We start from the raw sequence: 27,901 nt of genomic DNA, 5'->3' as shown, positions 1-27,901 counted from the left end.
TTCCGTTTTAACAGTGTAGGGTGTTACTGGTCTATCAAACAATAACGTTCCAGTGCCGCAGACCGATTAAAGCGTGATAAACGACAGCGTAAAATCAACGACACACAGCACCAGTGTTTTGGAATTTCTTTTTATTGAAGACTTAGAGCGGTTGGCAAGTTCTTGACTCACGTGTTCCTTCACAGGCTGTTTTCACGGATCGTAGAATGAATCCAATCCAGAACATAACTGACGCGCGCAAATACAGATGGTTCGTTGGGCAAAGCGCATAGATCTCTTTCATCGCCTCCCCACGAGGTTATACCAACTTGAACCCAGCTTCCATCATCTCTTTCGCAAACCAATGGACCTCCAGAGTCACCCTGGTGGAATAATGATAACGTTTTATGAAGTGAAGACAGGGAGAATGGAGCTCATCAACCATAAATAAAGGAATATGCGCACATACACACGCGCACACATATACACTGTGAGAAGAAAAGAGTAAAATGGAGATTAACTGCAGCTTATAGTTGTATAGACTGCAATTACTCCCCATTTTAGTCCCATTACCCCGACATTTACTCCTGAGGACTGCAAAGAGTCACTGAACTTCGCGAATGGTCTTCCGAATGCAATTGTCTTCGTAAATATGTGCTCCTCGTGAACTTGATGGAATAAGGAATAACTTAGCTAAGTTGGCAATTTGACACCCGCACAAGGTAAGAAATATTTAGCGGTTCTTTCTTGACAGATTGTGCCCTATATATGTCGCAAGATTTTTTATCAGTCGACATATCACGGTTGACGGATTAACACGAAGTATTTTCATTCGTGAACGTCAATTATGTCCCTTTGACTAGTTCGCGCAATATAATGCTGACTCTGTGAAATTCATTTAGGCCCGTGCATTTACTCCCTATAGGGACTACTTTTAGTAGCAAGTCGGATGGTTGGAGATTGTGGTAACACGGCGCGGCATTTGGCGGAGAAGTGTAAGGCACAAAGTGGTATTCTTGGGGTAAAGAAGGGAGCGGTTGGCGACATCGTGTCGCCATTGAGGCTACATCCTGGTGACGACTGTGAATCTTGTAACTAGGTATAGGCAGACTTGTGCACGTTACCGAAAAAAAGGAACTAAATACCGTTACTCGTTACCACGAAAAAAAGGAACTAAATACGTTACCCTTTACCAAAGTAACAAAAGGAACGCGTTCTCGTTACTCGATAGTAACGAGTTACTATTACGTTACCAAGCTATTACAGAGCCACAACCATATCAAAATTGACACGTGCTTCATTTGGTCCGACAATTTCCATGGAATTTGCTTGGAAGAATAGTTGGTACTCGAAATGGGCATGGGTTATTTTTGGTGCGTTTGCTCGAGAGAGCCTCTGTGGCAAGACTGAAAAATTGCTGTGGAAAGGCATGGTTGCATCAAATACAACCACCTTTGTTTGATGCATGCTTTGGGTGCGCCTGATTAGTAGCGAGGCTGACTTTCCTTCTTTTTTCGTTCTGTGAATCCAAGGTCAACAGCTGCTTTTATTCCCTTAGTTTGGCACTATGGTTAGGAGGCTACACGACGTCAGCACGATATTGTGCGTTTATGTTCTGATAAATATGTGATATATCTGATATGTTCTGATAAATGCTACACCAACCTTTCCTTTCTTTCAGTAAACATACCCCCCCCCCCCCCCCCCCCGTTGTAAGCCATCAAATCAACAAATGTTCTCGGGCCTCACAACACAGCATTGGCTCCACGAGGTATTCGATGGACTCGTGGAAAGCAGTGCCTTTACCGTGTAATCCTCGATATGGTAACTGCTACAGCTAACTAAAATATTGAAGACGTTTACCTGGGCACGCTTCTCCAAATTCGAATGCGACGAGTGTGATGCTCTCGGTCATTTTAGTTTGGGATAGCAAAGAAGACACTAAAATACTACATTCCCGTCACCTTTTGCCGCCTTCACCCTGAACGTCTCGTCCAACCCAGGCCACACTCACGTGATTATCATCTGTGCCATCTTATAATCCAACGAGTGATCACAAGTGTGGAGGTGGGAGCGAAAATACGGGGACTAAGGTTTCTTCCCGGGATACGCTGGTAGGCCAATGACACGCGCGAGCTGCATGTAATAAACCCGGGATTTCGTGGTCCACGTCGGGTGGACCCACTTTACAACAACACGGCGAATCAGCAGAGATTGACAGTGCCATCTCAGGATCCGAGTTTCGGCGAGCTCAGTTACTCTAGTATATTCATTGGCAGCTGCTGGGAGATAGCACCTACACCCACAAACAAATTCAGGGTATTTTTCCAAGAATGCTTTCATGGTCAATGACACGACCGGGAAGTGTTGCGGCATTCGTCATGCCGGTCACCTTCAGACTCAACAAAAGAATGACTGTCGACCAGAGGCTCCCAGGAGCTGAACATCCAGGTCAGGTCACCTCGTGTCGTGTTAGAAGCGTACGAGATTTCGGGAATTTCCACATACTAACTGACCATGTCGTCCATGTTGAAGCCGAGCGTAAACGAAGGAAAGGAACGAGTAACGTGAGTAACGAGTTACCGATTTTTGTAACTGAATACGTTATTAGTTACAATTTTTAGAAAAGTAACTACGTCGTTACTTCGTTACCGAAAAAAGTAACTGGTTACTGGGTAACGAGTTACTTGTAACGAGTTACGTACAACTCTGGGTATAGGGGATGTGATGCAACCCAGGCATATGATGCACTTTTGTACAAGCTGCCGCCGTCAAAATCCTCTACGTACTAGCCATGTGGGTCGTGTCGTGCCTTTTCCGTAACTCGCTGCTGAAAGCGTCATGACAGATGCTCTGACTTACACGACAGGTGCCCTTCCTCCCTTCTTTATAGCCAGCACAGACCATGTCATCAGTAATATTCAGCTGATGTTCTGCGTACGCCAGCGCGCACTCTTCGTTAGTCCAAATGGGTAGATCTACTTTCTGCAGAATGTCAGGAGTATATCCACCTGAAAGAATGATAGAAGAAAGTGGTCTTTGTGGGAAAATATGTAGTTTCTGCCTTTTTTGAACGATTGCACTCTTTGTACTGATCAAGCTCGATTCCGTTATGCAGCTTTCACGGTATCTACAGAAAGAACTAGCACGCGAGAAAGAAGTTCATATATAATGAAGCGAAGTCATGCGAAAAGTCACAGGGTTCTCCTGTTTGTCAACACTCTAGGCAACTTCCATTCGTTAAGAAGGAAAATCTCCAAAAGGAATTCCTCATACAACATTAGGTGAAATGTGCACGTGACCTTTTGCGTCACAAGCTTAATTGTTGTTGTTGTGGTGGTGCTAAGAGCTCGGCGTTGTCGGCCTCACAGAAATGGGCAACGTCACGACTAACACTCTGAGGGAGTGCGCGTCCAGGGCCGACTTCTAAGGGGACTCTGCCGATGTATGTCTGACAGCAGCTGAGGAAAACCCAGGAAAAACACCAGACAGCAACAGCAACAACGACAATAAATGAGCGAGTAGTGATCATAACATCGGGACGCACACTTTAGTTACGTGGAGTAGTGTATAGGGTAATGGTGGAGGCCGGGAAATTTATTGGCAGGAAAAAAGGAAAGATAAAAGGGGTAACGTGGGCAAGACGCGACATTTTCGGTTTCACGCCGCCTGTCGTAGAAAGGCGTTGCTCCATGCGCTTGAAACTTTACTCATAGGTGGCTCTCGATGTTCGCTTTATTGCCCATGAGTATTATCAGGATTGGTGTTCGCGTTGAGGAGAACAAAAAATCGGTTACTTGTGCCTGGAATGTAAAGACCCGATTTTCTGTAGTCCTTTTGCTTCTCATCTGTGCAGTAGCGTCTCGCAAGATTATTCTGTCAATGTAAGTCCACATCTTATTTTTTTATTCATTCGTCTAGATATATGCAAAATATGGGCATTCTTGGATACCCGGTGTTTAATAGAAAAAATAATGAATCCGATTATATGCACCGGGCAAGACGCGACAATTTAATGTAATTTAAGATTAATGCAATATAAATTTAATGTAATTTAGAAACTGATAAGTCAACTATTAGTTAGATTTATGCTTGTTCCTCAGGTATTTCTTTTTTGCATGTTGCCAAGTATTCCCCAGCAAGTTTTTCTGTTTGCTGGGATATTTCCAGCAAAGCAGAAGCGCACTCAAAAGCGAGCGGCCAGCGGCACGTCAGACTGGCTGTGCCATGTTTGCAAAGGACGGTGGAGGGAAATAGCACCGGGTTCTGTGTGGGTTCGTTGCACATCATGTGGGCTGTGAAGTTGCTTGGATTGCAAAAACTAATTTGTATAGTTCATTACCATCGCGTGTCTCATCTTGCCCCACCCGATGTCTCGTCTTGACCCCGAGGGTTAGGGCAAGAGGAGACAGTCTGCATTTTTGAATCTTTTGTTTTGTGTTTATTTTAGGACCGGCTACACCAGTTCTGATTTACAGATCAGGAGCCGTAGACCTCTGGGAATGTGCCTATGGCTAGTTTTTTTAACACGAAAAATAAAAATTCCATATTCAATTGCAAATTTTTTTCAGTCAAAATTTTTTCTGTCAAAAATTTTTCAGCAAATTTCCTGTCTCTTCTTGCCTCACCTATCCCTACTTCTTACTGGAGATCTGTGAGTGTTGAATCTGTTCCACGCGGAATACGAATGCTCTTTAAAATATATGCATGCATGTTATGAGATCCGCTCTTTTTCTTGACTCGCGGGACTTATGCACTAAACGTAACTGGAAGCCGTGGCCAGGTGTATGCAGTATTCTGAGCCCGCTGCAAGACTGCAACCGCTGAGGCAAATTTACGCAACAGACTCACTTGCTGCCTTCTGCTGGGAGAACAAAACATTGTTCATATTAGGAAGAAAGCTTATATATTCCTTGGGATTAACTTTTCAATCTTCCCATGTACATGGTGTCTTGCTTTTATTTACTTTTGTTTGTTTACTCCGATATTGGCAGCTTATCCGCGATCTTTTGGTACATTGGACCACGAATAAAGCTTTTTGTGCGCGACATTCGTGGCATTTTCTGCCGAGCAGGCCTCCTTTTGGATGTGTGAAAACTTGGTGTCGATCGTCATTTTCTTTCCCCCTCTTCTTCTCAAGAAGGCCGACAAGGCGAAGCGGGCACTCATTGGTCTCCTCAAGTACTTTGTCCAATCATCGCGGGAGACCGTTTGGGGAGACCAATCCGAGGCCCCTCTGCATTGTTGCGCTTCTTGAGGAGGAGGGGGAGAGACAAGCCGCAGAAAAAACTGATGTTTGTTTCGCTCCCATCCTTCCCTTTTGGGTTGGTGCCAGTGTAGAGACATCTTCATTCGATGGTGAGAAATATTTCTACTTCAGTGTGCCTTTTATATGTCATAAACGAAAGCCAAAGTCTCATACCATTCGTAACACGACCCCAACCGCTTGTAGTGCACATGGCGCCGGTGTAATCTTCCCCGGGTTCTGGTAGACACACAGGACCGATGAACTCCGTGAAGTTCACCGGTTCTGATAACCGAACCAGACAATAGTCGTACTCCACACGCAATTCGTTGTCGGTTAGTGCAAATTTGTCATGCATAATAACCTGGAGAAAAGATAAAGAAAGCCCCCTAGTGTATCAAACAAGCATTGCAATAACAGAGTGCCACAAAGTAGATTGAAGACATACACACATGTTCAGCTAAGCGAGACACGAGGTGGTGTAAATAAACTACGTCATTTGTAGTATATCGTAAGATTATCGTAAGGTTTGTTAATTTTAGTCTTAGTTTAACAAGTTAAGAATGGAAGTCCCGTGATAGGCGGAACTTCCGTGAAACGTTTGATCCGCGTACACGGAGCAGTAGTATTCACTGATGGCTGTATTGACGACCGTAGCAAAAGTGCTGCTTGTGCCTTCCACCAGTGAGTGTGTCCTGGCAAGGGAGGACATCGCGTTACCCGATATCCTGCACGACTGCTGAACTCTTGGCTCTCCTACATGGAGCTACTGCGGTCCAGGGGCGAGAGTTCGCCAGCGCAGTCCTGCTCACAGACTCCAGAAGCGCTCTATGGGACGTGATGAACCCCATGTGTGACAACATCTTAGCGCGAAGCATCGTGCTCTCAGTATAATGAAACCGGAAGCGATATCGTCTTCCAATGGATCCCGTCCCACGTCGGTGTGGGCTGCAACGAAACAGCGGACCAGCTGGGGTGGGGTTCGGGATATGTTTAATAGAGTGAAAGAAAAAAAAAAAGGAAATGTCAGCCAGGCTAGCTGGCGTCCTCGGCACACCTGGGTTGCAGCAATATTTTGCGAACTCCGGACGACACCGACAGGCAAATGGCCGTTCAGCAGCGTGTTGAATTGCGCCACCCCGGGAAACGGGACGTCATGCACCATCATCGCCCCCTTCTTCCATTGAGAAACCTTCCCCGAAGCATACAGACCATGCTCTATAGGCTCCGCAATGGGTGTGCGCTCACCAACTCTCAACTATTCAAGATCTGCTCTAGGGCTAACGCCTGTTGTGGCCACTGTCAACAACCTGAATCAATCGAACACATTCTGCGAGACTGCCGAGCGCGAATTCTGCGCGTGAAGCCCAACTTTCTCGCTCCACCTCGGGCACGCTAGCGGACATCCTCTACCGCGCCGGTTCTTCGGTCGAACGTCACGCTAAAGCAAAAAAACTTATTCTCTCTCTGCAGAAGGCAGGCCTTCCTCAACAACCCACCTAATACTTTGCTCTCCCCTACTAACTCTGCACACTCACCGCATCTCCAACCTTCACCTTTCTCTATCCTCCATCCGTCCGATCTTCTTTCTTTTTGTTTTGTGTTCTCTCTTTCTTTTTTATTTTTTAATATTATTTTTTATTATATTAAGATTTGAGTGTTTTGTACTCTATTTTAAATACATTTTACGTAGAGTATTTAGTATCTTCTAAATCTATCGCAGTATCTTGTACAAGTCTGGCCTGCAGAATACCATTACCTTTTCAAAAGTCCTCGCTTCCTGTGGTTCTTCTAACTGTCGTATGTTGTGCTTCCCAAAGAGTGCCACAAGTTCAACATACGGGTAACTACGTAAAAACATGGTGGGGATAAAGTGAGATAGGCACATGTGGCCGCTCAGGACAAATATGTAGACATATATATATATCTAATTTATTACATTAACCTAATGATATGCACAGTGTACATAACTGCAGGGCAGGATGGCGGCGGATGCACTGAATATAATACCTAAGCTGGAAGTGTATATCAGAAGATTAGGGGATCAGGTGATAAGCTTCGAAACTTGCCTGGAACGCACCTGTCTACATATATAGTGTTAAGGGTGTATTACGAAATGAAAAGGATACATTACGAACCGAAACAAAAGCATACTTTGCCGCTGTTCTATATAACTACTGAACACAAAGGACAAATTGGAAAAGCATGTCCGATCAGTTGACTGGGATCGCAATAGCAAGTATTGTGGAATAGGCGCTTAACTAAGACGTTGACGTTGTTAAGTCTTGCGACAGTCGGTAGCTTGGTCGAGGGGCCCAGCACCCAGGCAGAACTCAGACGAGGCAAAAGTGAGTTGACAAGAACGGAATATATTTACATCGTGACAAGTGAAAGTGAAAAGCTCCCAACAGGGACAAAGGGGCCGCTTAAGTAGTCTCCGTCCGTGAGAAGGAGGTCACCAGCCGCGGCGAGTTCCAGGAAGACGACCTTGATCTCCTTCCCCTTTTGGGTGAATGGGGAAGCTCGCTGACAGGAACATGGCTGACCAACGACGAGGGGGGGAGACAAACATGGCGTGGCAGCCAGGTCGTAACAGCTCGTCGCCGCCCCGGGTTGACCTCGGACGAGTGTGCAGTATAACGCTGGCCACTGGACGAGGTGGATCTTTCAGCAAGCCAGGTGAACGAACTTTAAGGGCCCTCTCGCTGGAGTCTCTCTCAGGTTCAGGACGGGGCAGAATGCCAAGGCGTAGATCAAACTTCCCGTTCCTCTCGGTGGATGACGTGTAAGGAGAGCGCTGCCTCTGCTGCGTCGTGTTTCCGAGGCGAGTTTGTAGAGGCCAGGTAGACCTTGATGTTTGATCGTGATTGTGCCAGCTTCGCTTGAGAAAAGTGGAGGCTGATGGGACAAGTATGCTGCAACAGGCAAAACAACAAGCGGAACAAAGATCCACAGACCCAGCCCCAAAAGGCGAGCAATCCGTCCCGGTCGTCCCACGGTCAGGATCCAAGAAAAGATAGCGCTACATAAATGATTTATAACTTTTCGTTTGCTGGGCAACATGTTTAGCAAACAACACGCAAGTTAACCCATGCCTTCGGCTCTCTTACACAACAATGCGTGGAATATGTACACGGACTTCAAGTCCAAATTTTGTCGTAAACAGCTCAGTGAAAGTCAACAGGTATCAGGAGGTATATGTACAAGAGGCAATTAATGTCAATTTACCACTCCGCTAACAGCGGCTCAGGCAATCCGCATTGACGTGCTGTTTTCCCTTCTTATAACGAACGACAAAATCGTGCTGTTGCAGGGCGAGACTCCATCTCAGCAGACGGCCATTTTTGCTAGACATTTGGCTCAACCATGCGAGCGGACAATGATCTGTGACTAGGATGAATTTAGCCCCGTACAGGTAGCAAGCAAGTTTTTGCGTCGCCCAAACCAAACACGCACACTCCTTTTCGGACGCGCTGTACGCTTCCTCCCTAAGGGACAATTTCCTACTTGCATACAATATAGGGTGCTCCTGTTGTTTTTCATCCTCCTGGCACAAAATTATTCCCATGCCCCGATTGCTCGCGTCGCATTGAACAGTAAACGTTTTAGAGAAGTCGGGCGCTTTGAGAACAGGAGGTTCCGCCAAAGCTTTCTTCAGACTCTGGAAAGCACTTTCCATTTTCTCGTCCCATTGTACCTTCGTGGGCGCCGACTTCCTGAGAGCGTCCGTCAAGGGGCTGGCCAGTTCAGAGTACTGTCGAATGTAGCTTCGGTAATAACCCGTTAAACCGAGAAACGCACGGAGTTCGGTTTTGTTCTGCGGTCTAGGGAAGTCAACGACAGCTGCTACTTTCAACTCGGCTGGCCTACGAAAGCCTTGTCCGACCCGGTGACCCAGATACAGGACCTCTGCCTGTCCAAGATGACATTTTGTCGTTTTTAGAGTTAGTCCCGCACTCTTTAACCTGTTGAAGATGTCGCGCAAGTGTTCTAAATGCTGTGACCAGGTCTCTGAGTAGATTGCTACGTCATCTAAGTAGTAGGGAACGGCGTACTTTTCCGCCCCACGGAGCACTTGGTCCATTAATTTAGAAAAGGCGAACGGCGCGTTCTTCAAACCAAAGCTCAACATTAGCGGCTTAAAAGTCCCCATCGGCGTCGTGAATGCCGCGTATCTCTGAGCCCTTTCAGTCATTGGCACCTGCCAGTACCCCCTGACAAGGTCTAGGGTTGAAATAAATTTCGCGCTGCTTACCCTTTCGACCCGTTCTTCCAGGTTTGGGATGGGGTACACCTGCGTTGACGTCACGGCATTTAGCTTACGGTAGTCTATGCAGGGTCGAGGTTCTTTGCCCGGAGCTTCGACAATGATCATAGGTGAAGCGTAGTCGCTTTCACCTGCTTCAATTATTTTCAAGTCTAGCATCCGCTGGATCTCTTTCCTCATAATCGACTCCTGTCTGGGTGATATGCGATAGGAACGTGAACGTACCGGCTCTGCTGTTGTAAGCTCTATGTCGTGGCAAATTAGATCTGTTTTTCCCGGTTAGTCCGAAAACAGTCCTTCAAAATCCCCTATAAGATTCCTCAAATCGCATATTTGGGAATCACTAAAATGCCTTTGTCGTGCTACAGTTCTTACAATGTCCTCAACACTCGGGTTTGATGAACCAATTTCGCCCCACTCGGGTATCTCCGTATGCTGCTCCTCCGGCATATTTAACGCTACACTGACAATGTGCGTCGAATCGACATACGGCTTCATAAGGTTGGTGTGATACGTGCGGATCTCCTTCCTTTTTCCCCTTAGCTCCACCATGTAGGTTGTTTCGGACAACTTACGCACCACCTTGAACGGTCCATCCCAGTGAACCTGAAGCTTGTTCGCACGTGTAGGACGGAGTACAAGCACCCTGTCATTCTCTTTGTACACTCTAGGGCGCGCATTAGGATCATAATACGTCTTGGCTCTTCTTTGTGAGTCGCGCATGTTAGCCTCGGCTATTTCTCTGGTATCTTGCAACCGCTGCAGGAGGTCTAAAACGTATTCGACTACTGTGTTGTCAGTACGTGGGTCTTCCCATTCTTCCCTTAAGAGCCTCATCGGGGACCTCAGTGTGCGCCCGTACACCAGTTCCGCGGGGCTGAATCCCGTTGCTTCGTGTGGCACCGAACGCAACGCAAACATTGCCCCAGGTAGACCTGCCTCCCAATCTGCTTTGAAATCATGAACTAGTGCCCGCAGAACTCGTTTCAGTACCGAGTGCCAGTTCTCCACGCTATTGCTCTGCGAGTGATAAAGGGAACTGTGAATCACTTTGATTCCGCATTTTTGCAAGAACGTGGTAGTTAGCGCACTCGTGAACACCGACCCATTATCGCACTGGATTTCCCTGGGAAATCCAATCCGAGAGAACACGGAAAGTAGGCCGTCTACGATCTCAGCGGAACACTGCTCTTTTAGGGGGACGGCTTCCGGGAATTTAGTCGCTGGGCAAATCATGGTCAGGATATATTTTGATCCTGATTTCGAAACGGGTAGAGGTCCGACAACATCTATAACCAACCGTTGGAACGGTTCGGAAATGACTGGCACCAACGTGAGAGGGGCTTTGCATCGCTCGTTAGGTTTCCCTATCGTTTGGCAAGTGTCGCATGCCCGCACGTACCTCTCGACATCTTTGAAACACCCTGGCCAATACCATTCCTGCAATAGACGCTGTTTCGTTTTCCGTACACCCAGGTGTCCTGCCCACGAATTGTCATGAGACATCTTGAGGATATCTCCGCGCAAACTTTCGGGCACCATTAACTGGTCTACGACCTTGCCTCTGCGATCCTCGTAATGGCGGTAGAGGAGACCGCCCTGTATGATGATCTTTACATTACTCCTAGCCACACCCTCTCTGTTTGAGTCCCAGATTTTTCTCAGCGTCGGGTCCGCTTTCTGAAGCGCGATTAGCTCATCCTTACTGATGCGCACCAAATTTCTTAGCGCTCCGCTCGACGGTGCCAGGTATTCACCGACCTGACTAACGTCTGACTCATTGGGGCTGACTATGTCCTGCTGACTACTTTCCTGACTTGGCTCTTTCTCGCGAATTCCGACCTGGTTCGCTAGTTCCGATTCCTCAATTTCCTTTTCCGCCGCTTTCGCCTTCAATTCTCGCGCTTTGGCCCTAGTGAGAGCGAACACCCCCGCTTCATCTATCTTTATGCCCTCCTTGCGCATGAGGTGGGCAGTACGATTGGATAGTAAGTACAGGTACTGGTCAGGAAGACGATCCGTCACTGCTGCCTCAGTGCGAAAATCACCAAACGGCCCAGTAATACATACCTCGGCCACCGGTAGGCAAACACTGTCTTTCTCCATAACCTGGCGTATCCACGCACACTTCGACAAGTAATGCTCCGGTAAAACAAATGAGGGATGCACTAGATCTAGGTTGGCACCACTGTCACGTAACACCGTACACGGACGACCGTTCACCTGAAGCTCATACAGATACGGCTTCATTATCTCCTCCTCCGTTGCACTGCTGTCGTCCGCGTAAGCTAATGCGACGCGCGGGTTTCTACATCCCGCGGCTATGTGGCCCTGTTCCTTACACCTATGGCATACGATAGGCTGCTTCCTTTCAAACGCTTTGCTGTTGCGTCTTTCTTCGTGCCCTCCTTTAGACCCTGTGCCTTCGCCGGTTGAATTCTCCTTCGGGGAGGCGCCATCAGCGTTACCGTTTTTCAGTTCTTGTTTCCGATTTCCCTTTAGAAAATGCTTCCGCGGTTTCCCTAGCGGTTTCCCGTCTTGGCTGCCCATACCTCTTAGAGAAACGTATTCGTCCGCGTGGTCCGCAGCTATCTCAACGGTAGCAACGCCGGACTTATCCCGCACCCAGTTTCGCATCTGGTCTGGCAGTTCATTGAAGAACTGTTCGAGCGCAATTACTTCTAAGATCTTTTCTGGGTCACCGAACGCTTCGGCGCTTTTCATCCATTCGCTAAGATTAGCTTTGATTTCGAACCCGCGTTCGGCATAACTGCTGACCTTTCTTCCGTCTCCTTCGCGAAATCTAAGCCGAAAAGCTTCTGCCGACAGCCGAAATTTCTTCAATAGGCTATGCTTCACTTTCTCATAGCATTTCGCGTCCTCCGCCGATAGACGAGCTACACTGTCAGCCGCCTCACATGGTAGAACCGTCATGAGTCTAGCCGGCCACGAATCCCTTCCGTAGTTTTCTCGCTCGCACGCACGCTCAAAATTGACCAAGAAAAGTCCTATATCCTGACCTATCTTGAACGGCTGCAACAGCTTCGACATGTCTACGTTTTGTGTTCTCGGGATCGACCCCACGTCTTGCGACTGACTGCCTGTTAGACGTTTCAGTTCTACTTCTAACTCTGAGCTTTTCTAGTTCTCTCTGATGAGCTCTTTCTTCTTTCTCACGATCCTTTTGTTCTTCCTCACGCTCCTTCTCCTCGCTGATTTTTTTAAGGGTTTCCCTGACATCGTCATCCCCTAAATCAGCCTCAACAATTGCCTCAATCACCTGCGCCTTTTTCGTTGTGCTGTTTACATTTAACCCGAATTCTTTGCACACCCGGATCAGATCGGTCCGAAGGAATGGTGTAAGATCCATGCTGACCGCCAACGATGTTACCCACACACCTCTGATATTTTAGACAAAGTGCTAACAATATCTATAGAGGGACCCAACGGAATAGAATTGTAGCTACTCCCACAATCTAATCCTGACCAAAGGGCAACAGAGTCAAACCGCTCACCAATCGTAGGCCAAAATCCATGGATTCCGTCCAGCTGTTGTTCACCAGTCCGGCAAATGAGAAGGATCCCGTCGCTGCCATCCAGTTGTTAAGTCTTGCGACAGTCGGTAGCTTGGTCGAGGGGCCCAGCACCCAGGCAGAACTCAGACGAGGCAAAAGTGAGTTGACAAGAACGGAATATATTTACATCGTGACAAGTGAAAGTGAAAAGCTCCCAACAGGGACAAAGGGGCCGCTTAAGTAGTCTCCGTCCGTGAGAAGGAGGTCACCAGCCGCGGCGAGTTCCAGGAAGACGACCTTGATCTCCTTCCCCTTTTGGGTGAATGGGGAAGCTCGCTGACAGGAACATGGCTGACCAACGACGAGGGGGGGAGACAAACATGGCGTGGCAGCCAGGTCGTAACAACGTACAATACAATAGACCTCTGGAAACGTCATCATGATGTCGGTAGACAGACTGAAACTGACACAAAACGGAAGGGGGGGATGGGTTCCACGAATGGGCACTTATTCGCTGACTCCTATTGAAAGAAACGTAGGACCGAAGGTCGCGTCCCTTTCAGGGACCATCCTAATCCCCTAAAGACTGTGGCTTTCGGGCGCGACCTTGTTCGCCCTCTAGCTTCAAGCGTAGTTCAACTCTACCAAATTGGTGGCGCTGTCGAACGCTATGACGTCACTTGGTGACAAAGAGGGAGACGTTTATTGCGAAGCACGAGACAAACGAACATTACACACTCGTGCCACAGTAACTTTGCTCTAAAGAAACAAGGGAAAAGGTGCAGGCTAGCTGGTATAGATCCATGAAGAAGTCCGAGAGACACGGACACAGAAGACGACACACGTAGGTTCTCAGCTTGAAAAGAAAGAAGAAAGAGAACCTACGTGTGGTCGTCTACTGTGTCGTGGACAGGACACTGTACAGGAAACTGTACGACATGTGTCGTACTGTGTCTCTCGGTCTTCTTCATGTAACTTTGCTCCTTCGTCATCTTTTCTTTCACCTTCGTTGTTCATATTAATTTTTTCCCTACATTTTCCCTATAATCCCTACAACCTGCTGTTGAGCCCTCGGCTGTACGCGTTCCGGAGTACAGGGCGCCACAGCTGAGGAACCAGCATCTCCATATTTTTCACATATATGTACATACATACATACATACATACATACATACACTCACACTATGCTTATTTAAAAAGTGAACTTCGTTATACGTACTATCTACAGCAATGTGCAGCTGTCAGGATCCAGTTCTCATTTACAACAGACGCACCACAGCCGTTTTGCTCCCTGACCGTTAGAGACACTTGCCAAGGAAACTCATGAGGCAAAGCGTCCGTGCCCCCAATGATACGTGAACTGCCGTCGCTGTCCCTCCTGTGACCACATTCTGCAACGAAATAGCATGGCCCGTAGTGTGACATTTGTAACTGACGCCATATTCCGTCAGTATGGACGAGTTGTTACAAAAACGACAAACAGTCTCTGTGACAATGCGTTTCTACCAAGTGATCTGATTCCTGCGAAATAGGTGTTCTAGCAGTAAAAGGGAAGAAAGAAATAACAAGCGGGATTCACTGTAGGACACACATCCAAACCAACAACAACAACTTTATTTCGGGATGATTGGTGGGGAGTTTCATCGCCAGGCGCAATACTCTAGGTGGTGGTCTAACTCTAGGAGGTGCCGTAAGGTGCTCAACGAATGTTATACCCAAGTGGGCCGTAATCAAGGACACACTTACTTGTAGCAAAGGCGCAGTAAATGCTTGCCACAAACAGTAGGACTCCTTTCATCTTCGTGGCGTGACGGAGGATAAGAGGAATAATTGTGTTATCTTGCGTGTGGATTAAATACCTTTACACGGAACGGTGCAATCAGCGTACATTGACCACAAGGCCAACCTCTCTCTCAGCAGTATGAGCGATCCAAAGAAAGCCTGTTCAGGTGTTACACGCGTCAAAGTCTACCGCGGTACACGAAGAACGTGTAATATTATACGTGTCCACATCCGTCTACACATATACGGTGCAGAGTCAGCACCGCCACGTCCAACTAAGGTCCATGTACTTCACTAAAAGCGATGGAAACCGAATGATCACTGCACTCAGGTATCTAATATGCAATACCCATTGGCTAACTGGGACTTTCGCCTTTGTACAAGGTTAACCCTGGACATAATGGAACGCCCTAAAGACAAAGACACGGACAGCGTTCGTGTATATGGCAACCCGATTATATTCCAACACTCAACACTAAGCCAAAGTTGCTTCGGATAACCTCTGTCCCTCTTTCTCTTGTATAGGCTACAGCTGAGTGTTCCGTATATACTCTGGCATAAACTCTGAGGGCATGATCTCTCAATCGGCAGCCAGTGTGGGGTAGTAAAAGACTGAGAACACATACTCCTAGAATATTCTAAGTCACCGAGTGTTACATCGACAGTTGCGGTGTCCTCATGGCGATCGTGTCCTCATGGCGAAGAAGGAAAAAAAAAGGAAGTTGGTTTGACAGTCCAGCAGCAAACGGCTGCATTGCAAACACCGGAGCGTCACTGCGTCTGGAGTCACTTGGCGACTTAAACGCATTCGGTCAGTCGATGCAACTACCGTATGTGCGCTGGATGCGTTTTTCTAGGGTGATTCTTCCTGTACTCTTCCTCCTTCTAATCCCCCGTCAAGATTCCCCCGCAACTCCCACAGAGTGTTCCTAAAGGCATCTGTAGGACTATGATGGTCCCACATACATGCCTGTGGGTCCCACACAAGCTCCTACATGACACTCCTTAGGACCCGAAAGAGGAGTATGGGGGTTTCTGTAGGTCGCATATAGTAGGCTGCTGATCCCTCTTTCTTCCCCTTTTCTTTTCTTATTTTACTTTTCGTCCCCTTTCCTTTCCTACTTCCCTCCTTTGCCTTTTTTTGTTTGGCCGTCGTCTGGCTGACCTTTCCTTTCTTTTTCTTAATAAACATATCCCCCCCCCCCCACCCCACCCACAAGTGTGTAGGAGAGTGTACGTAGTGATATGGTTGAGGCACATGGAACGATTATTGTTCAGCTATGTTTTACGCGGCACTATGGTCGTGATCAAGACCAGCCCTTTCTTCGTTGCACAGGCATATCAGTTCCGTTTTGCCCACGCTCCTACAGGTGACCTACAGAGGCTCGCACATTTGCGACTCATACACAGGGTGTCCCAGAAAACGAGCTATTGAATTATAATTAAAAAAACTACGCCACCTATAATCATACGGTCACGGCATTTGTTCTTGCTAGGTTTTTGCCAACTCCTGATGTGAATGTCATGTATCGTAAGTTTAATTATGTAAATATTTGCGAACTCAACAAAGAAATTTGCCAAGTAAAGGTCACTTTTTTACCCAACCAATATGAAGAGCGTGCCGAGTTCACTCAAGTTCATTATAATTGACAGTGATATTCACGAGCTATCCCATCGGAAAAAATAGCAGAACGTCATGCTTTTTGTAGCACCGGACCATAGCGCGCAACGACTTTTTGAGCGCAATCGCTCTCAGTCCGACAACAGGAGGTTCCAAACCCAGCCCACAGAGTGATAGTAGAAAAAGTGGCAGGTCCTGCAATTGGGAGAGGGAAAGTGCGATCCAAGCGAAAGTCGGACGCGATAAGCCATACTTGTGTTACCTGTTTCTGCTATGCAGGTGTGGGATGGTTTTCCAACCTCCTTTCGTCGGACTGACAAGGATAGCGCTGAAAAATTTGTCGCGTGCTAGCTCTGTAGAGCATGATGTTCTGCTAATTTTTTCTGATGGGATAGCCCCTGAATATCCCTGTCAATTATCATTAATCTGAGTAAATTAGACACGCTCTTCACATTGATGAGGTAAAAAAGTCACCTTTACTTGGCAAATTTCCGACTTCAGTACGCAAAAATATACATAATTAAACTTACGTTACACGACATTCACATCAGGACGTGGCAAAAACCTAGTAAGATCAAATGCCGTTAACCGCATGATTCTAGGTGGTTTAGTTTTTTTTTTTAAATAATAATTCAATGACACGTTTTTTCGGACACCCTGTATGTGCGACTGTATGAAAGTTTGCAGTGTGAAATATTCGCTGACAATAGGCATTTATGATTGTCATATAAAGTTAACAGCTTAATAAAAGAAATACTTATTTTATTACTTCTGCTTTTTATTCGCTTTTTTTTATTTAATCAACCGTCTAGCGCGCACAGTTCACTCCAGCGCAGGGGCGACTTACGTCCTCACTTTTTTCTTCTCAATTAATGACTCTGGATGATACATTGTTTGAAAGTTGGTTAGGACTCGAGCCTCAACAAGATTGAAGTGTCCCTAGCGGCATACACGTGCATACCGCGATTTCCTTCTTTCAAACTTCAAAAACAAAAATAGGCGGTCGGATTTTTTTTTTTTTTTGGGGGGGGGATATGTTTAATGCTGATGAAAGAAAGGAAAGTTTTCATAAGGGAATGAGTATGTACTTTCGACTCTTGTCCTGTCCTCAACGACATGGGTGCAGTGACTACCATAAATCGTAATTTATGACAGTCACTGCAGTCAATTTATGGTAATCAGCCGACCTTGCTACCAGGTTTCGCTGACGCTTTTATTCGTTACAACATCATTGGCGTCAATCCTCGAAGCCTGAAAAAACGAAGAACAGGCGTATACCACATATCCTAGGTACGAGGGGTGTTCAAGTCAAACCGGGACTTTTCATTTTTCGCAAAAGTAAAATGAATTTACAGGCGAGAAATCAGTTTTATCTTTCAACGTAATCTCTAGCTGCACTAATGCACTTGTCCCAGCGTTCCACGAGGGCTTGGATGCAAGCAGCGTAGAAATCCTTACCGTAGCAGGCATATCCCTAGCAGGCTTATCCGTAGCAGGCATGATCGGACCGTATTCTTGACCTCGTCGTCGCAACTGAAGTGGCAGCCCCCAAGGAACGCCATCAGTGGCCCGAAGAGATGGAAATCCCTGGGGGAAATCCCTGAAAGGGGAATGTGGCAGCAACTCCCAGCCAAGTTCCTGTAAGGTCAGTGTCGTGAGATGCGCGGTAAGCGGGCGTGCATTGTCCTGTAGGAGGAGGACTCCTTTGGTGATGAGGCCCGGCCGCTTTTGCTTCAGCGCCTTAGGCGGCAACCGCGTGGTGCAGTTTTGCCAACTGAATGGCAGCAGAACTTTAAAGGAACGGTGACCTACTTAGCGAACAATAGACGACGGACTGATGAGCCAGTTTCTGCCAAGGATAGATATTTAGCCTGAGGAAAGGAAGTGACACCACCCGACGGAACCCTGTGCGCCAATGAAAACACGCTTCACAGGAAATGCCACAAGCACGTGACAAAGTCACCTATGACCTGTGACCGCTTTATTATTATTTTTTCCTTCGGTCTTTGCCCTCTTCGCCCTGCCTCCTAGAAGGACACGCAGACCCGTCGTGTGAACTTCAACGAGGCCACCCTTTTGGAACGTCAAATTTCTCCAGTATAAGGACATCAAATTAAAATATATCGTTTGGCAGGAGGTGGCAAGGTGTGTGCAAGGCGAAGGTGACTAAATGAAACATCAAAATATTATTTGTGGCACATGGCAAATCGGAAATGTGTAAGGAGATAACGGTAACAAAAATGCAGTTTGATATTTCTTTAGTGAGCATTGCTAGTAGTTCGCTCATACTCGTAAGTAGTTCGAAACACTCATAAGCCAACATTCTCTTCATATCTCAAAATTTTTTGTGAAGACCTGATTTCTAGATATTATTAGCACCGTACTTTTTCAAGAACCGCTAAAATATCATTTATGTTACTAAACAATGCGTACAGCAGTTTACTACAATAAGCATTGCCACATCGCGTGCAACAAGCGGGGTAAACGCGAGGCCGACGCTTCACCATGACAGCCTCAACGTGGACATTCTGCTCCATGCGGTTGCATAGCTTCGATACCGTTCCGTTGACGCTGAGTTTGCACTCCGTTGGCCCGATTCAGTTGGCAAAAGTTGCTCCGGTTGCCGCCTTATGTACATCCCTGACAACCTAGCAGTAATATGCACCATTGATGGTGGTACCAGTGGGCACAAAATCAACATGAACAATTCCAGCCTTGTCCCAGAAAAACGTGGCCATGACCTTACTCGCAGACAGGGTGCTTCGGAACTTCGTGGGAGCTGGCGAGCCCGGATGCTTGTACTCTTGTGATGCGCGTTTAGATTCAGGAGTGTAGTCCTGCGCCCACGCTTTATTGCACGTGATGATCCGATCAAGGAACGGCTGTCCTTCAGTGTCGAAACGGTGCCTTAGCTCTTGGGAGATTTCCAGTCGTGTCTGCCGGTCAAACACGGAGAGCTGCCTCGGGACCCAACGGGCACTAACTTTCTGGAGGAACTGGAGGTGTTCATGAATGACAGTATTCAACGTTCCCACAGAAAGGTCCGTCTTTCGAGCCAATTCGAGACATGTTATCCGCGGTCCTTGAGGATCAGGCGCTCCACAAGTTGGACGTTCTCAGGAACTCTGACACTGGGCTCTGAGCCGCCCCGGCCGGGATCGGCCTGCACTGATCCCTCGGAACCGTTTGCACCACTCAAACGCTTTGCTGCGGCTAAGTGTATCGTGGCCATACTGAGCCTGAAGTCTTCTGTGAATTTCAGATGACTTTACACCTCCATTCACGAGAAACTTCATGACAAGTTGCATTTTTTGTATTGTATGACCAGTTGTATTCTTATGTACGGCCTTTGAAAGTATTTGCAAGATACCAAGTTACTCGCAAACATATTTAAAATAGTAACTTAAATCTACTGTACTCAAGTTACTGTACCAGTCTGAGCGCGTGTAAGGCTGAAATGAGCATTAGAAGGTAAGGACATTTCAACAATGGGAATGAATGTGGAACTTCGCCCACCTTTCTTCATTAAATAGTCCGAAATACTTCACAGGAAAAACGTTCATTGCGAACAGCCTCGAGGCATGCTTTCATTTAACGTTTCGTGTGTTTGCCACTTGTTCCAGAGTTGTCCACATCGTCGCTGATAATTATTATTAAGACTCCCATGGACGTCACCAGAACCGAAAATAAAAAAACTGCAAGAATGTGTTAGTTAGATCAAAGTGCGGGACAGAGGCTTGCGAGATCCACGAGGTCTACCTTGCATCTTCACAGCGTAACGGAAGACAAGTTGATGAATCCGCCGAACCTACATATATAGCTTATGTAGCCTTACTTGGAATGATGGTCAGCATCGTCAGTATCTATGCAGCAACTATGTCCCGTCTTAAACACGTCTTACACCCTTGCCACACGGATCGGCTTCTACGGATCAGTGGCCTTCTGGGAGAACTGTGACCAATTTCGTGTTCGTTTTCCGTTTTGTTTGTTTGTTTGTTTTGCTTTTGTTTGTTTACCTTTCGTTTGTCTTCCTTTTGTTCGTTTTTCTTTTCATTTGGTTTTGTTTTTCTTTGTTTTCTTTTTATTTGTTTCTCTTCTTATTTGTTTTTTTTTTGTATTTGTCCTTCCCTTCCTCTGTTTCTTTCTGTTCTTTCCTATAGCAAGCCGCCGTAACGGTGGCTAACCTTTTCCTGGTGTTTTTTTTTATATAATAACCGTACCCCCCCCCCCCCCCTTACCACACGGCAAACTTAACGCATTAAACGGGGAGTGGGGATAGGTTTAATAGAGTGACAGAAAAACAAAGAAGAAAAGAAGAAAAAGGAAATATCAGCCAGGCTATTGCCAGCTTGCTATTTCGAAAAAAGAGAAATAAAGAAAAAGATGAGGGATGGCAGTAACATCACCTGCTAGCCAACCATCATCTTGAATGACATCGTTCTCTCCCCTGATTTGTTGAAAACAGGAAGCGTACGCATTTTCCGTTACCAATATGTGCTACGTAACTGTCACCGAAAAAGCGTACGCCTCCTGTTTTCAACAAATCAGGGGAGAGAACGATGTCATTCATGATGATGGTTGGTTACGAGGTGAAGTTACTGCCACTTCGTTTAATGCATTAGGTTTGCCGTGTGCCTATCCACTGTTAAAATAGAGGGGGGGGGGGGGGTAATGGCAGGATAGGCTCGCCGTTGTTGGCCACACAAAAGTGGGCGTCGTCACGACTATAGAAAAATAAATATAGAAAAAGAACGCAAAGCAAAAACAAAACACAAAGGAAGGACGGACGGATGGAGGATAGAGGAGGTTGAAGGATGGGGATGCGGCGAGGTGCACGAGTTCATCGGGGAGAGTATAGAGTATTAGATGGGTCGATGAGCAAGGCCTGTCTTCAGCAGGAAGAGAAAATGAGGTTTCTTGCTTTGGCGGAGCGTTCGACAGAAGAACCAGCGGAGTAGAGGATGTCCGCTAGCGTGCCCGAGGTGGAGCGAGGGAGATGGGCTTCGCGCGCAGAATGGTATGCTCGGCAGTCTCGCAGGATGTGTTCGATTGTTTCCGGTTGTTGACAGTGGCCACAGCTGGCGTCACCCCTAGAGCCGATCTTGAACAGCTGAGAGTTGGTGAACGCACACCCAGAGCCTATGGAGCATGGTCTGTATGCTTCGAGGAAGATTTTTCATGGGAAGAGGGGGGCGAATAGAAGTTCACCACAAAGCACGCTCCTAGCCTACCATATTATTCTGTGTCATGATTCGTTCAAAACAGGGGGAGGAGCCTATCTGGGACAAGAGGTAGGCGCCTCCTCCCATTTTCAGCAAATAAGGACACAGAATTATATAATTCGGAATGACGGTTGGCTAGGAGCGTGCTACGTTGTGAAGTTCTGTTTTAACAGTGTAGGGTGTTACTGGTCTATCAAACAATAACGTTCCAGTGCCGCAGACGGATTAAAGCGTGATAAACGACAGCGTAAAATCAACGACACACAGCAGCAGTGTTTTGGAATTTCTTTTTATTGAAGACTTAGAGCGGTTGGCAAGTTGTTGACTCACGTGTTCCTTCACAGGCTGTTTTCACGGATCGTAGAATGAATCCAATCCAGAACATAACTGACGCGCGCAAATACAGATGGTTCGTTGGGCAAAGCGCATAGATCTCTTTGGTCGCCTCCCCACGAGGTTATACCAACTTGAACCCAGCTTCCATCATCTCTTTTGCATACCAATGGACCTCCAGAGTCACCCTGGTGGAATAATGATAACGTTTTATGAAGGTAAGACAGGGAGAATGGAGCTCATCAACCATAAACAAAGGAATATGCGCACATACGCACGCGCACACATATACACTGTGAGAAGAAAAGAATAAAAAAATGGGGATTAATTGCATCTTATAGTTATCTAGACTGCAATTACTCCCCATTTTAGTCCCCTAACCCCGACATTTACTCCCCAGGACTGCAAACAGTCACTGAACTTCCCGAATGGTCTTCCGAATGCAATAGTCTTCGTAAATATGTGCTCTTCGTGAACTTGATGGAATAAGGAATAACTTAGCTAAGTTGACAATTTTACACCCGCACAAAGTAAGAAATATTTAGCGGTTCTTTCTTGACAGATTGTGCCCAATATATGTCGCAAGATTTTTATCAGTCGACATATCACGGTTGACGGATTAACACGAAGTATTTTCATTCGTGAACATCCATTATGCATCTTTGACTAGTTCGTGCAATATAATCCTGACTCTGTGAAATTCATTTAGTCCCGTGCATTTACTCCCTATAGGGACTACTTTTAGTAGCAAGTCGGATGGTTGCAGATTGTGGTAACACGGCGCGGCATTTGTCGGAGAAGAGTAAGGCACAAAGTTGGATTCTTGGGGTAAAGAAGGGAGCGGTTGGCGATATCGTGTCGCCATTGAGACTGCATCCTGCTGACGACTGTGAATCTTGTAAGTAGGTATCGGTCATGTGATGCAACCCAGGCATATAATGCAATTTTGTACAAGCTCCCGCCCTCGAAATCCTCTACGTATACTAGCCTGTCGGTCGTGTCGTGCCCTTTCCGTAACTCGCTGCTGAAAGCGTCATGACAGATGCTATGACTTACATGACAGGCGCCCTTCCCTCCTTCTTTATAGCCAGCACAGACCATGTTATCAGTAATATTCAGCTCATGTTCTGCGTAAGCCAGCGCGCACTCTTCGTTAGTCCAAATGGGTAGGTCTACTTTCTGCAGAATGTCAGAAGCAGTTCCATCTGAAAGAATGATAGAAGAAAGTGGTCTTTGGGGGAAAATATGTAGTTTCGGCGTTTCTTGAACGATTGCACTCTTTGTACTGATCATGCTCGACTCTGTTATGCAGCTGTCACGGTATCTACAGAAAGTAATTAATTGGTTTCGGTTTACATATTTCTTGCGCGGAGCAGTGCACCAATACGCTTTTTGGGTCAGCTATCTCGCCGTCAATTTCAGACGACATTTTCAAGACGATAGACATTTTCAAACGAAAATCCCCCGACCGAATAATTCGTGAACAGGTGGCGCTATCGAAGAAATTTCTTTTTGGTAAAGATACTTGGGGAATCGGCCATGAACTGAGTAGTGAGCAGCTCATTTGCATACGCTAAATAATTAGATTTTAACTTTTACTTCGCACGCTTACTGAACTTTAATGAACTGAACTTTTGAACCGATTAATTACTCTAAAAAAATCACTAAGTGGCAATGCGGTTTTTTTCTCGTAATATTTTTCGCTGAAGGTCCCGATGCGTAAAACAGAAGCTCAGTAAGCGTGCGAAGTAAAAGTTAAAATGTTTATCTACTTATTGAGCGTATGCAAATGAGCTGCTCACTACTCAGTTCATGGCCGATGCCCCAAGTATCTTTACCAAAAAAAAAATTCTTCGATAGCGCCACCTGTTCACGAATTATTCAGTCGGGGGATTTTCGTGAAACACCCTGTATGTAAACAAAACATCGTTTATATTAGGACGAAAACTTCTTTATACCTCGGGATTAAGTTTTCGATCTTCTCGTGTACCTGGTGTCTTGCTTTTATTTAATTTTGTTTGTTTACTCCGATCTTGGCAGCTTATCCGCAGTCCTCAAACGAATAAGGCGTTTTGTGCGCGACATTCGTGGCATTTCCTGATCCGCCCTTCTGCCGAGCAAGCCTCCTATTGGATGTGTGAACAACAACAACAACAACATATATATCCTGATGATGAAGTGGGGAGGTTTTCCACTCTAGGAGTGGAACGCTACCCCATAGCTAGGGGGTCTAATATGAGTGGTGACAATGATGAGTGATGACGATGAGAGATGACGAGAATGATCGGAGCGGCGATGGCGATGCTGAACGTGATCGTGATGGTGGGAATGTCCGAGAGCGCTGCTGGGGTCATAATGAGTTCTTTAGCCCTGTCGCCTCAAAAAAGCCAACTGCATGACGTGACTACATGCGCTGTCCCAAGGGCCGGGGATGGTCAACAAGTTGAAGGGGCGGCAGCCAAGGGTGGCAAGCTGTGACTGCAGTGTGCGCCTCTCGTTGATATAGGTCCGGCAGCGGAGGAGTATGTGTTCTACGTTGGCAAGTACACCACACTCGTTGCACATAGGGCCAGCCTCACACCCTAGCTGGTAGCGATAGAACGGAGTAAAGGCCACATTCAGACGTAACCTGTGGATTACCGACTTCAGAGGACGAGGAAGCTTTGCAGGCAGCCGGTATGACAGCGTTGGGTCTACACTTCCCAAAGAGGACCTAGTTGGAATGTCGTGTTGCCACCGTAGGTTAGACCAGGAATCGGACAAATGCCTAAGCAGGGATCTTCCGTCTCCTCTCGAGAGTATAATGGGCATAGAAGGCCGTTGTTGATATGCAGCAGCAGCGGCGGCCTCGTGGTTCCCAGTTATTCCGCAATGCCCTGGAACCCACTGAAAGGCAACGGAGTGGGAGTGATCTTCTAGGGACGTCAGGGCACACAGGATATCTATCACCACTGAGGAAAATGAACCGCGGATGCCCATATTTTTAATGCACAGGAGAGCTGCTTTGGAGTCGGTGTAATTTACCCAGTGCCGCGGTTCACAGTCTTCCGCACATGTCAAGAATAACAAGAGAGCATAGAGTTCAGCAGATGTCGATGAGGTACGGTGAGACACACGACACCCACGTGTAACGGACTCTGATGGAATGGCAAATGCTGAAGATGAAGTGTCCCTGGTCGACGATCCATCCGTGTATACAGCGGTACAGATCTTTTTCGTCTCGCCCCCATCTAATACCTGCGAAGTGACGAATGACGTTGACCCATCCTTGCACTTTCTTTTCAATGACGTCTGTGTGGCGCTTCCACGAGGCGCTCGAGGGTACCTAGCGCGTAGTTTGCCGGTGCTTAATGGCCTGTCGACATCTTCAGATCATAAACTGCAGTGCCTCCTGGCGCGAAGCCTTCGTGTGTGCCTCGGCGTCCCCCGAGCAGCGGAGACCCGAGCAGTTGTTGCTGAAGCGAGGGACACCCCGCTGGATGTTCTTCGCTACGGTGAGACCTGCCGACTTTTCCTCCGCCTTTTATCCCATCATCTGTGGCACCCGCTCGTATCGAGGATCTTGAGGCGCAAGCACTGCAAGGTCCGCTCGGTGATGCCTCAGCTGAGGCCTAGCGTCCCGCGTTTCGTAGTGAAAACAGTGGCTCCCAGTGCCCCTCCATGGTCTCTGTCAAGCCCAGTCACCCTCCTAACTGTTCCTGGCCTGCATGAAAGGAAAAAGGATACAGCCCCGTATGTCGCCAAGCAGCTTACCCTGGGCATGATGAACGACAACTACACGGCGTCACCGTCAGTTTTCACTGACGGGTCATCTACTCGGTGTGGATCGTCCTCGGCGTTTGTCATTCCATCTCAGTCAGTCTCCTGTGGTCGCCGTCTTTCTCACAGAACATCGTCTACGTGTGCCGAGCTTTACGCCATTCTATTTGCTATGCAAAAAATATCAGCCAGTCCAGCTCAGTCCTGGGTCGTCTTTACAGGCTCAAGACCCGCGCTCCAGTGTGTGGCCAACTTGGGGATACGTGGATCCCTCGGTCCTGTTGTCTTTGACATCCTGCAAGCTTATAAGAAGGCGACCATTGCAGGGCACACTGTAGTATCGCAGTGGATTCCCGGACATGTCGGTATCAGCGGCAACGAAAAAGCAGACAGAGCCGGATTGAGCGCCCATCAGCACGCAGCTTTTCCCCCGTTAATCATGTCGTCGGGCGACCGAAGACACCTTCTCTCGACACTCACCGGTCCCAAGATGCAGGCTCGGTGGGAACACGACATAGCTCACTCCCTTTCTTCTGATGTAGACCCCACGCTTTCTCTCGTCCTTCCTCCGCGACTACCGCGCCCCTTAGCTGCTCTCTTCCACCGCATGAGGCTCAACGTTGCCTTTACACCTGCCTTTCAACACCGTCTCGGCTCCACCTCGTCTTCCCTCTGCCCCACTTGTGGAGTACACGGCGACCTCAGCCACGTCATCCTAGCTTGTGGGCAATACCACCACGAGCGTGCACTAATGGAACTCTCTATGCAACGCATTGACAAGCGGCCGTTCAACCTAGCGAAGATCCTCGGTCCGTGGTCGAACGCTGCCCACCAGACGCAGGGCCTTCGTCTTCTGGCGGAGTACTTGTGCTCCACCGGTCTGGCGACGGCTCTTTGAAAGCCCCCATCATCATCCCTTCATCCTCTCCCAACGCGAAATAGGGCAGTGTACCGCCTCAGTGGCGGTGAATCGCCCACCCCATCACCATCCAATGTATGAGTGTGTGTGTGTTCCACGACAAATTCCATGATAGCCATGATGATTCCATGACGCCGAGAAACTTGTGATGTGTCACCTGCTCCAGTGGGCTTCCACCAATATACAGGCGATATCTATGCATGTCTTTGCGCGTGAAAGCTAGAGCTGCGCTCTTCTCTACGGATATTTCCATTCCTGCCTGGACTAAACAGAGGCAAATGACATCTAAAGTGCGCTGAAGACGCTGACGGAGTGGTGGACGGGAAGTGCCTGTAGTTCAAATACAGATGTCATAGGCATACAGGGACAAGTTGACTTTCCGCTGAATGCAGGTCCCAATGCCCTCCATAATTGGATGTATGAAAACTTGGTGTTGATCGTCATTTTCCCTCCCACTCTTCTTCTCAAGAAGGCCTTCAATGCGGAGCGGGCTGTCATATTGGTCTCCTCAAATACTTTGTCCAGTCATCGCCGGAGACCGTTTGCGGAGACCAATTAGAGACCGTTCTGCATTGTTGCGCTTCTTGAGGAGGAGGGGGAGAGCGAAGCCGGATAAAAAACACTGCGGTTTCTTTAGCTCCCGTCCTTTCCTTTTGGGTTGGTGTCAGTGTCGGGACATCTTTCATTCGAAGGTGAGAAATATTTCCACTTCTGTGCCCCTTTAATGTGTCATAAACGAAAGCCAAAGTCCCATACCGTTTGCAGTACGACCCCAACCGCTTGTTGTGCACATGGCGCCGGCGTAATCTTCCTCGGGCTCTGGCAGACACACAGGCCCGATGTACTCCGTGAAGTTCACCGGTTCCGATAATCGAACCAGACAATAGTCGTACTCCCCTCCTACTCTGAATCTTGCAAATTTTTCATGAATAATAACCTGGAGGAAAGATAAGAAAGTCCCACTCTATTGAACATGCATGCAATAACAAGATGAAAAACAGATTGAAGACAAACACACATATTCAGGTAAGCGAGATACGGGGAGGTGTCAATGAACTATGTCATCGGTAATATATCGTAAGATAAATGGCTTGCTAATTTTAGTCTTAGTTTTGCAAGTTCAGAACGGAAGTCCCATGAAAGGCCGAACTTCCGTGAAACACTTACTCCGCGAGCCATTGTGTTATGTGTTGTATTGCGTTTAACTAGAAAAACCGTTCTCCATGCTAACACTAATATACTGCATTCGTCTCACAGAC

General features: G+C 47.2%; 2 protein-coding genes across 3 annotated transcripts in view; both read right to left on the bottom strand.

Annotated features, from left to right (window-relative positions):
* Nucleotides 1-114: 114 nt before the first annotated feature.
* On the bottom strand, nucleotides 115-14,920 carry LOC135394018 (plasma kallikrein-like). The gene is made up of 6 exons (XM_064624440.1): nucleotides 14,753-14,920; nucleotides 14,226-14,397; nucleotides 6,984-7,071; nucleotides 5,402-5,588; nucleotides 2,842-2,990; nucleotides 115-362 (listed from the first exon to the last, which is right to left on the bottom strand). The coding sequence occupies exons 1-6, from the start codon at nucleotides 14,802-14,804 to the stop codon at nucleotides 180-182; spliced, it is 831 nt and encodes a 276-aa protein (XP_064480510.1). The 5' UTR covers nucleotides 14,805-14,920; the 3' UTR covers nucleotides 115-179.
* Nucleotides 14,921-21,904: 6,984 nt separating this feature from the next.
* Nucleotides 21,905-27,901, bottom strand: part of LOC135394014 (plasma kallikrein-like) — a 28,802-nt gene continuing 22,805 nt past the window's right edge. The window contains exons 4-6 of one of the 2 annotated variants that reach the window (XM_064624434.1): nucleotides 27,399-27,579; nucleotides 23,021-23,169; nucleotides 21,905-22,152 (exon numbers count right to left, since the gene is read on the bottom strand). In XM_064624434.1, coding sequence (XP_064480504.1) covers nucleotides 21,970-22,152; nucleotides 23,021-23,169; nucleotides 27,399-27,579 — 513 coding nt within the window. In that variant the 3' untranslated portion in view covers nucleotides 21,905-21,969. The remainder of the gene's footprint in view (nucleotides 22,153-23,020; nucleotides 23,170-27,398; nucleotides 27,580-27,901) is intronic. The other variant, XM_064624436.1, reaches the window with a different exon arrangement.

Source organism: Ornithodoros turicata, chromosome 5 (assembly GCF_037126465.1).
Source record: "Ornithodoros turicata isolate Travis chromosome 5, ASM3712646v1, whole genome shotgun sequence".
NCBI lineage: Eukaryota > Metazoa > Arthropoda > Arachnida > Ixodida > Argasidae > Ornithodoros > Ornithodoros turicata.
The sequence above is the reverse complement of the archived record's forward strand: the minus strand, read 5'-3'. Positions and strand labels throughout refer to the sequence as shown.